The 10,830-nt window shown below is 52.3% G+C and overlaps 1 protein-coding gene across 1 annotated transcript in view; it reads left to right on the plus strand.

Annotated features, from left to right (window-relative positions):
- The window catches only part of ARHGAP39 (Rho GTPase activating protein 39), a 56,312-nt gene that overhangs the window by 11,834 nt on the left and 33,648 nt on the right, over window positions 1-10,830 (plus strand). Inside the window, exon 3 of the mRNA XM_007464523.1 lies at window positions 2,708-2,791. Within this exon, the coding sequence (XP_007464585.1) occupies window positions 2,708-2,791 (84 nt within the window). The remainder of the gene's footprint in view (window positions 1-2,707; window positions 2,792-10,830) is intronic.

Below are 10,830 nucleotides of genomic sequence, written 5' to 3' on the forward strand. Positions count from 1 at the left end.
TCTCCCGTTGCGGAGCACAGGCTCCGGACGCGCAGGCTCAGCGGCCATGGCTCACGGGCCCAGCCGCTCCGCGGCATGTGGGATCTTCCCAGACCGGGGCACGAACCCGTGTCCCCTGCGTCGACAGGCGGACTCTCAACCACTGCACCACCAGGGAAGCCCCTAAACATAACTTTTGTTTGCGCTGAGATACCAGAACGTTCATGTGACTGGCTTCATTGTAGTGGTTTGGGAGTAAACCTGGAGTACCTCTGAGGTTCACCAGTAGTTTGAGCTCAGAAAATATATCTGCTGCGAAACTGTGTGGGAGTGGAGATCTTCTCGTTTTAATTTTTGTGGCACGGGAAGGAGATGATAGAACAGCCTCTGATATTATCTGTGACTCACGTTCACTGTCGTCAAGATGACTCTACTGCAGTCTCGGTATCTCATACAAGCTCTGTTTGCCTTATAATTTTAGGTTGAATTCATTGAAAAACATTCTCAAATCTGAAAAAAAAAAAAAAAAACCCTCATATTCAATGTTTGATGATAGTGGTTGAGTAGAGGTTTTTCTCAAACAGAAAATTTCAGTCTAGGTCGTGAGTTTTTTAAAAAAACTGCAGTAAAACTTTCCCCTTTCAAGCTGTTAAACTGTTGTGTAGTAGGTCAAGTCGGGATGTTTCGCTTCTATTTCTGACAAAAATCCCTGGAACGGGTGATGGCAAAGTCCAGGAGGGCAGAGGAAGTTCTCAGCCGGTGCTGCTGCCTCATGTGTTCTGCAGAGCACCTGCCAGTGAAGGGTATGGTGCGCACCCTTAAACACCCACCCTGGGCTGCCCTGGTGGCGCAGCGGTTGGGAGTCCGCCTGCCGATGCAGCGGACGCAGGTTCGTGCCCCGGTCCAGGAGGATCCCACATGCCGCGGAGCGGCTGGGCCCGTGAGCCATGGCCGCTGAGCCTGCGTGTCCGGAGCCTGTGCTCCGCAGCAGGAGAGGCCACAACAGTGAGAGGCCCGCGTACCGCAAAAAACAACAACAACAAAAAAAAACACCCCCCCTGTGCGGGCCTTGTGGGTTCCCAGCTGAGCTTCTGACATGCGTGTTTTAACAGGATCAGTTGTTAACACATCTTAGCAGATTCCACTTCAGGTTGGACTGAATTAGGTGTTTTCTCAGCTTCTTTGGCAGTAATTTCAGCTGTAGTTGCTCCACAGAGATGATTCATAGAGGCCAATTCCTCAGTCACTTCAAACTCAGTGTTGACTGCTTGAGTGGAGTAGCAGCTGCAGAGCGGCGTCCGGAGCCCGTGGCCGTCAGGAGCCCAGGGACCCTCTGATCCGTGGCTGCTGTCGCTGCTCTCACTGTCCTTGACTCTTCAAGACTGTCCGTGCCAAAATGCTGGTAGTCTCACGCAGGTTTGTTTTCTCTGGACGCATAACTTTAGCTGCTGCAGTCAACACAATTTAATAAACTCATCATTGGTGAACAGCATTCCTTGCTTGGCTAACAAATGAGCCACTTGGGAGCTTACTTGGTGTAAGGGTCCTTTTCATTTTCATTTTGTGAAGTAATTCTGCTGCGATGAGATTTCCATTTTGAACTCTTGACTGTTGTGCACGTTGGGACATTGTAGTGCTTCCAGCAGGGCTGTGTGTCCTACCGACCCAGCAGCAAAGAGCCCGCATGCCACCACACCTGAAAGGCATAAATAACAGTACGTGCCCACTCTCTTCATGGTGTGGCATTGTGGGTAGGCAGGGTAGTAAAAGCGTCAGTGAAATGTCACGGGTCGGCCATGCGTGTGGCACTCGGGCCGATGAGGTGCAGCTGCATCGCTGGGCCTGCGCCACACCAAGTGATGCAAGCACCTCCTGTGGTCTCTGCCGTGGCCACGCACGTCAGTGTTGCAGATGAGCGAAAGGGACTGTGTTCCCACGTCGTGTTCCTGACGGACACTGGAATTTGAACCTCGTGTAGTTTTCACATTTCACACACACAAAAATTTTAATATATAAACTATTCTTAGCTCACCTGCTATACAAAAACAGGCAGCAGGCTGGACGTGGCCCACAGGCTGTAGTTAGCTGCCCCCTGACCTGAAGGGGCGTGCAGGCTTCCTGGCGTGGCCAGCCCACGGGGCCTGGTGGCCCGGCCCGAGCCCCTCTGTGGCCCACTCCTCACCACCTGCTGCGTCTCAGCACAGTGGCCTCTTCCTGTTCCCGGGCTATGCCCAACTCGGCCCCCTTGCCGGCGCTCTTTCCTGTCCACAGCACAGATACACCCCCCCAGAGAGCCATCCCTGGAGCTGTTTCCGGTCTGGTCCTACAGTGGCCTGAGGTTCTGGTTCGTTCTGCAGTGGACTGCACCCGGAGTGTGAGCCCTGTGGGAGCAGAAGTGTGTCTGCCTCACCTGCCTCAGGTTGCAGCCCCGGCCCAGCCCAGCGCAGCTCATCGGCCGGATCCCCAGCTCTGAGGTGGACCTGGGCCATAGTGGCCTGTCCCTGTAGGAGGGCGGTGGGCCTCCGGTCCGTTCAGTCCGTTCCACGTTCCCAAGAAATACTCAGACTAGATGAAGGGGACGACTTTGTGGGCAGGAGCTGTGGATGAGAAACTGAAAGGACGGCACCCACATTCTGGAAAGTGAAAGAAAGGCGTGTTATGTTTGATGTATTGCGTTTCTAAATGGCTGCACTTCTGTTCATGTCTCCGTTTTATTTTGCTGTTTCAGTTCCTCACCGCCAGGAGGCCATCCTGAGAAGGGCTGTGAGATTCACCAGGACTGCGGTGCGGACGGCCGCCTTCTCCACTGCAGGTAGGGCCCCTGCCTCAGGCCTGGCCCTGCCTCCTGACCCGGGGATGCTTTTCCCGGCGGCTCTTCGGTGAGCTGAGGAGAGTCTGGCTCAGCAGGGAAGCAACCAGCTGGACATGCACAGCACGCAGGGCCTTGCCCCATCCAGTGGAACGTGAGGAGAGGTTGTCAGGGCCACCAGCGCCGGGGGGAAAGTGGCCCCAGGCTCGCATGGCAGCTGCCAGTCACTGCGCGGTTTGGGGAGCTGTTGAGTCCGTGGTACTGGCCCTGGCCCCTGGCAGACTCCTGGGGGGCTCTTCAGCATGTGGTCTCCCTGGGAGCTCCGGGCCACACATTGGAGTGTTTCCCCAGCCACGTGGGGAAGACTGGTGCCAGCCGAAGGGAAGGGATTGGGTTGGCCTTGCAGGGCGTTGGGGTTTCTGGATACGACCCTCAGGACCCTGGGCATAGCAGCCGTCAGTCCGGGCAGGGGCCATCCCTTGGTCAGCTCATGTGTCCAGGCTAGAGGAAGCACCTCCCCTGCAGCCGAGGGGGGCCGGGCCGGGTGCGAGGCTGCTGGTGGCCTGGGTGCCCCTAGCACAGGCCAGCAGTATTAATGTGTATTGTAGGGGGATCTGAAGGTGCGAGGGGCCTTGGGCAGTTTGCTCAGTTTAGAGATTGAGCTTGCACATGGTGACCGGGCTTGTTGATGTGGGGAGGGATCTGAGCCTGCGTGGGGCCAGTGGTGTGGTGGTGTCCACAGATGTGTTTTGTGGCCTCCCATGTTCTCCTTGGTAAAGGGGTGCGGTGGCTGACGGGCAGGGCCTCACCCCGGCTCCAGGTCAGGGCAGGTCCCCGGACGTGTTTCTTCCCGGGCAGTGAGTCCTGCTCTTGACTGCTGCGTGTCACGGCCCTGGGCTCTGCGGGATGCACGTGCCACCTGCTCTGTGGTGGCCTGGCACTGCCCTGGCCCTGCCATCCCGGTGCCACCTGGGCCGGGTGTGAGAGCAGCTCCCTCAGCCAGACGGAGCGGGAAGGACATGGAGACTGTTGAGGAGGGGGGCCGTGTGCCAGCGGCCGTGCAGCCCGGCGCAGGGCATGTCAGGGGCCTGCGGTTTGCGGGGTGGTCAGAGGACCACGTGGCTCCGGCTTTCTGACGTGGTCCCTTCTTGTTGCACGTGAGCTGCGCCCGCATCTCGGGCGGAGGCTTCCCTCCAGACCCACGCGGCAGCCGTCCCAGCCCCGCTTCCCTGCTGCGCTCTGCCGGTTCTGGGTGCTGCATGTGGAGCAGCGCTTCCCTGAGGAGGCGTCTCCTTCTTTGGAGAACGGGCGACCGCCCTGGGCTGAGCGGAGGCCCCGCCGGCCCGCTCCCGCACTTCCCCGGGCGTGGGAGGCCGCCTCTCCCCTCATGGGCTGGAAGCATTCTCGGAACAAGGGCGTGGGGCGGCGTCTGTCGCCTGGGTGTCTCCACCCCAGCAGAGCCAACAGGGGGTTAGGGGTCGAGAGAGAAGCATGGGACTCCTGGTCTGGAGAGCCATGAGGAGACGGAGGGAGGCTAGAGGGGGCGCGGTGGGGGGCCCTGAGAGGCTGCGGGGCTGCGAGGGGCCGGCCTGTGGGGCAGGAAATGAGGCCGCCTGCGCGGGGGCGGGTGGTTGAGGCCGGCGTCTGCTCTGTGACCCAGGCGGCCCTCGTTTCCCGGTAAGACAGGGAGCCCGTGATCCCGGGACCTGCCTTGGGGATGGAGTCAGAGGCTCCTGTGCGGGTGACCCACCCTCAGCCAGGGGTGCCGTCTGCCAGGCACCTTCCTTCCTGCTGTCCCGTTCCCGCCTCTGCCCTGACTCGATGGAAGCCCTCTGGGCCCCGGAGTAGACTGTGCCCTGGACTCCGCCAGACACGACACGCTCTCCCACACTCTTCATTCTGCAGCCACAGCCCCGCCACCCTCGCCCCCCCCCCCCCCCCCCCCCGCCAAAGTCTCCGTCTGCTCTTGTGACCACTGTCTTTCCAGCTTTCCCCAGAAGGTAGCCCCCCCCATCACCTTCCTGTGTGTTTCAGCATTTCTCCAAAGTTTCCTAATAGACTGCAATTTATATTGCCTCAAACTGATGACTTAAACCAATTAATAATCATAATTTTAAAAGACCAACAATCCTACATTTCCCTTCATTTCTTAGGGTACATTGACTATTTATGCATTTAACTTTACGGCGCGATTTTCCAGGCATTTCTTTAGTGAAGTGTCCCAAATTTCGGCCTTTCTCATCAGCAAAGCCACTGATTCCAAACTGTGTGTTTTGTGGAAACGACATAAATTTTAAAAAATCCTAGATCACCCCCCCCCCCCCCCCCCGCCCCGCAGAGGGGCGGGGTCCCTCCTGCCGAGGGGGTGAAAAGATGTGCAAAATAACGCTTCCCAGTTGCTGAGTGTTTCCTGTGTGCCAGTGCTGAGCTAAGGACTTTATCGTATGCGCATCTGCACATCGTGTTGTTTAATCCTTGTAGGAACTGATGAGGACACAGGGACAGAGCCGGGAGGTGATTTCCCACAGCCTGCAGCCAGGGAACAATGGCCTGGAGTGCAGCCACAGATCTCTCCGACTCCAGAGCTGGCTCTCTGGGTCTCCTGGCCCCGGGCACACTAACTGCTGCCCTCCGCCCTCCTCCGCTCTGCCTGCTTGGCCTGGGGGGCAGGCCGGGAGCAGCCTCCGGCAACCGGGAGTGGAGCCCTGCTGCAGTCTGATTTCTCTCTCCCCTGGGTAATGAGGTCAGGCTGCAGGGTTTGGTCCTGGTCATGCTGGAGCAGGCTGCCCGGGCCCGAGGCCTCTCACTGTCACCCTGATCGCACATGCTGACCCTGGTTCTCTAAGTCCTGCCTCACCCACGCCCAGTAATTAGGACTCATGGCCTTATCCAGAAAGCCCCAGCCTCAGTCAGAGGACAAAGGCGGAGGACCAGACTACACAGCTGGTTTCTTAAGACGCTTGGGATTTCTCCTTTCTGTGATGGTGGATTCACTTAACTGAGACCAGCCTGTACAACAAGAACAAAATAGACCAAATATTCCTGCAGGCATCCGAGGAGCCAGGATGTGTGGCCAAGGTCTGGCAGTCAGTGCAGCCCAGCACACGTGTCACCGCCTCAGGAGCCACAGAGGGGACCTGGGCAGCATTCCATGTTTCTACTGGGATTCCTGAAAGGCTACACGAAGGCATAGGGTGAGCCATAAGTAGACCAGTCTTCGAATAGACACCCGAATTCCAGTCAGCTCAGTCCCAGATGGGATTCAGGTGATCTGCCCTTATCCCAGCTGCCTGCTAAGAAACAAAAGTAAACCAGAGCCTCAAATTATCTCAACAGTTTTTCATACACAGTCACCAGAATTTCAGTGTAAAATTGCCAGAACTGATTAGAAACAAAAACAGATAGTAGAAACAGACCCACCGGAGATCTATATTTTGGAGTTATCAGACACTTACTTTAATAAATATAATTCATTTGTACACGATATTAAATGGCAGTTTTTCCAAATCAAATAATTTCATCAAGATAGATCACGTGGGCTTCCCTGGTGGTGCAGTGGTTGAGAGTCCGCCTGCCAATGCAGGGGACACGGGTTTGTGCCCCCGTCCGGGAGGATCCCACATGCCGTGGAGCAGCTGGGCCCGTGAGCCATGGCCACTGGGCCTGCGCGTCCGGAGCCTGTGCTCCGCAAAGGGAGAGGCCACAGCAGTGAGAGGCCCATGTACCGCCAAAAAAAAAAAAAAAGATCACATTCTAGGCCATAAAACACAGCTTAACAAATTAAAAGAAAAGAAATAATACAGTATCTGCTCTCAGAATTAAACTAGAAGTCAGTAACAGAAAGATAGCTGGAAAACCGCCAGATACTTGGAGGTTAAACAACACACTTCTGAATATCACATAGGTCAAAGAAGAAATCTCAAGAGAAATTTTAAACTATTTTGAACTGAATAAAAATGAAAACACAACTTAAAATTTGGGGGGTGTGATAAAGGCAGTACTTAGAGGGAAATTTATATCAGTGCATATATTAGAAAAGTGCATATATTAGAAAAGAAGAAAGATCTAAAATCAATCATCCAAGTTTTCATTCTCGGAAACTAGGAGAAGATGAGCAAATTAAGTACAAAGTAAGCAGAAGAAAAGATAGATACTAAAAATTAGAGCAGAAATCAATGAAATTGAAATAGGAAATTAATGGGAAAAAAATCAATGAAATGAAAACCTGGTTCTTTGAAATGATGAATAAAACCAATAAGCAGTAGCCAGTCTAAGAAAAAGAGAGAAAGGACACAAATTATTAATAATCAGGAGTGAGAGAAGTGATATCACTAAAGATTCCTTGGACATTAAAAAGAAAATACAGGGAATTCCCTGGTGGTCCAGTGGTTGGGACTCTGCGCCTTCACTGCTGAGGGCCCCAGGTTCGATCCTTGGTCAGGGAACTAGGATCCTGCAAGCTGCGTGGCCAAAAAAACAGAAATAAAAATAAAGAAAATATAGGGATGCTATGAACAACTCTGTGCACACAGACTTGATAACCTAGGTGAAATAAACCAATTCTTTAAAAGACACAGTCTGCCAAAACTCATATAACAAGAACTAGACAATCTGAATAGATTTAACATCTGTTAAAGGAGTTGAATCAATAATTAATAATCTTCCAAAACAGAAAGGACCAGGCCCAGATGGGTTCACTGGTGAGTTCTAGCAAACATTTATGGAAGAAATTATACCAGTTCTCTACAGTCTCTTTCAAAGGATAGAAGCAGAGGGAATACTTCCTAACTCATTCTATGAGGTCAATATTACCCTAATATCAAAATCAGAAAAACACATTACAAGAAAATTGCAGACCAGTCTCTCTCATGAGCATGGATATAAAAATCCTCAACAAAATATTGGCAAATCAAATCCACCACTGTATAGAAAGAATTACACACCATGACCAAGTGGGACTTATCCTAGGTATGCAAGGTTGGTTCAACATTTGAGAATCAGTAATACTCCATTGCATCAATAGGCCAAAGAAGAAAAATCCATGATTGTATCAGCCGATGCAGAAAAAGCATTTGGCAAAAATCCAACACCCATTCATGATTAAAAAAAAAAAAAACCCTCAGTAAACTAGGAACTAGAGAGGAACTTCCTTAACCTCATGAAGAATATCTATAAAAAATTTACAGCTAACATCATACTCAGGAGTGAGACGCTCAAAGCTTTCCCACTAAGACCAGGAGCAAGGCGAGGGTTTCCCTCCTGACCTCTGCTTTTCAGCATCGTATTGGAAGTCCTTGCTAATGCAGTAACACAAGAAAAAGAAACAAAAGGTATACGGATTGGGAAGGGAAAAATAAAACTGTCCTTGTCTACAGATGACATGATCATCTATGCAGAAAATCCTAAAGAACTGACAAACTCCTAGAACTAAGTGATTATAGCAAGGTTGTAGGATATAAGCTATTTAAATATACAAAAGTCAATTGCTTTCCTATATACTAGCAATGAACAAGTGGGATTTTAAGTTAAAATCAATAGCATTGAGATTAATATCCCCCCAAGTGAAATAGGTATAAATCTAACAAAATATGTGAAAAATCAATGTGAGAAAAACTATAAAATTCTGATGAAAGATATCAAGGAAGAACTAAATAAATGGAGTAAGATGTCACTTCTTCCCAACTTGATCTATATGTTCAATGCAGTCTCAGTCAGCATCCCAGCAGGTGGCTCTGTGGATAGTGACAAAGTGATAATAAAGTTTCTATGGAGAACACACCATTGTAAAGCAACTATACTCCAATAAAGATGTTAAAAAAAAAAATTTCTATGGAGAGGCAAAAGATCCAGAACAGCCAACACAATATTCGAGGAGAACAAAGTTGGAGGAATAATACTACCCGAGTCCAAGACTTACTTTAAAGCCACCATTATCAAGACAGTGTGGTATTGGTAAAAGAATAGACAGATAAATAGAATAGACTGGAGAAGCAACCAATAGACCCCCATAAATATAGTCAAGTAATCTTTGACAAAGGGGCAAAGGCAATGCAACGGAGCAAAGATGGTCTCTTCAGCAGATGGTGCTGGAACAACTGAACGTTCGCAGGCAAGGAAATGAATCTGGACACATTCCTTACACCCTTCATGGAAACTAACTCAAAATGGATCACAGACCTAAATGTAAGACACAAAACTTACTCCTAGAAGGTAACGGAGGAGAAAACCCAGATGACCTTGTGTTTGGCAGTGACTTTTTAGGTACAACATCCAAGGCATGATTCATGAAAGAAACAGTGCATAAGCCGGACTTCATTAAAATTAAAAATTTCTGCTCTGCGAAAGTGTCAAGCGAATGAGCAGACAAGCCATAGACTGGGAGAAAACGTTTGCAAAAGACACAAATTGGATAAAGGACTGTTATCTGAAATATACAAAGAACTCTTAAAACCCAGCAGTAATAAAACAACCTGATTTTAAAATGGGCCAAAGGGACTTCCCTCGTGGCGCAGTGGTTAAGAATCCACCTGCCAGTGCAGGGGACACGGGTTCAAGCCCTGGTCCGGGAAGATCCCACATGCTGCGGAGCAGCTAAGCCCGTGCGCCACAACTGCTGAGCCTGTGTTCTAGAGCCCGCGAGCCACAACTGCTGAGCCCACGCACCTAGAGCCCATGCTCCACAACTACTGAGCCTGTGCTCTAGAGCCCACGAGCCACAACTACCAAGCCCGCGTGCCTAGAGCCCGTGCTCCACAACAAGAGAAGCCACCGCAACGGGAAGCCCGCGCACCGCAACGAAGAGTAGCCCCAGCTCGCCGCAACTAGAGAAAGCCCGCGCACAGCAACGAAGACCCAACGCGGCCGACAAATAAATAAATAAGTAAAGTAAAAGGAAAATCTTTAAAGCAGCCAGGAGTCTCTTGGGGTGGGGGAGCAGGTGGCAGAGGTGAGCCTCACTCATCTCTCTGGGCCTTGGTCTGGCCCGTCGTGGCTGGTACAGCTGTGGGACATGGTGCAGACCTTCAGTGGGCGGATATGGTGTGTGGTCAAGTCCGTGTATCCCCAGGGGCAGTGTCACTCATGTCACCAGGCAAGTGAGGCTCGGAAGAGGCTGAGCGTCTTGGGTGGCCCCCTGCGCTCAGTGGCGGGGCCGTGATTTGGGCCCCACAGCTCCCCAGCTCTCCCTTAGCCTGATGCAGGCTTTCTCAGGAACTGGGGGACAGTTTTATCGTCTCTGTCCAGTTGCAGAGTGCCGACTGTGTGTGTGGGCAGTCAGAGGAGGGCAGTTAGCCTTTGTGGAGTTCACAGGAGCCTCTGTGGTTGAAATCCAGGGCCTGAGATGCTGGTGCACAAGGGATGTGTTGGCCACCCCTGGTAGGAACACAGGCAGGTGCTGAGCCCAGAAGTGAGGCCTGCAGGGCAGTACTCATAGATTCCAAAGCCAGAGAGGCCTCTGGGAGGTTCCCCTCCTGGCTCTTCCTTACAGAAATAGTTCTGTGCCTGGTTCTAGCGTGGGACCAGAGCAGAGACACTCACAGAGGCCCCGGCAGGGAGTGTTGCCGTGGGCAGCAGCTGGGGTCTGGGGGAAGCTCCCAGATCAGGAGAGCCCCCAGAGGGGAAGGCTGCAGGGAAATGTGTGAGGGGAGTTCCCAGGACAGGAGGGCAGCTTACTCTAGGCTGCACTGACCAGAGGTCAGGGTCTCAGCAATGAAGAGTGCACAGCTCGCTACTGGGAGCCCCAGTAGGCACCAGGCCCCCACAATCTGCAGCCCCCGGGGGGCGGGTGTGAAGAGGACAGTGAGAAATGACCAGGCCTCTGGGCCCTGACCTCAGACACTCATGAGGTCAGCAGGTGGGTAATGGGTCCAGGCTGGCAAAGGGGTCAGATTTCCACCTCTCCTTGGTAACCTGTTCTCCCTAGGACTTCCCCAGGTAACCTGTCCCCACCAAGACCTCCCCAGGTAGCCCGTTCCCCCCAGGACCTCCCCGGGTAACCTGCCCCCCCCAAGACCTCCCCGGGTAACCTGTTCCCCCCAGGACTT

This window comes from Lipotes vexillifer, unplaced genomic scaffold (genome assembly GCF_000442215.2).
Source record: "Lipotes vexillifer unplaced genomic scaffold, Lipotes_vexillifer_v1.1 scaffold394, whole genome shotgun sequence".
In the NCBI taxonomy this organism is placed as follows: Eukaryota; Metazoa; Chordata; class Mammalia; order Artiodactyla; family Lipotidae; genus Lipotes; species Lipotes vexillifer.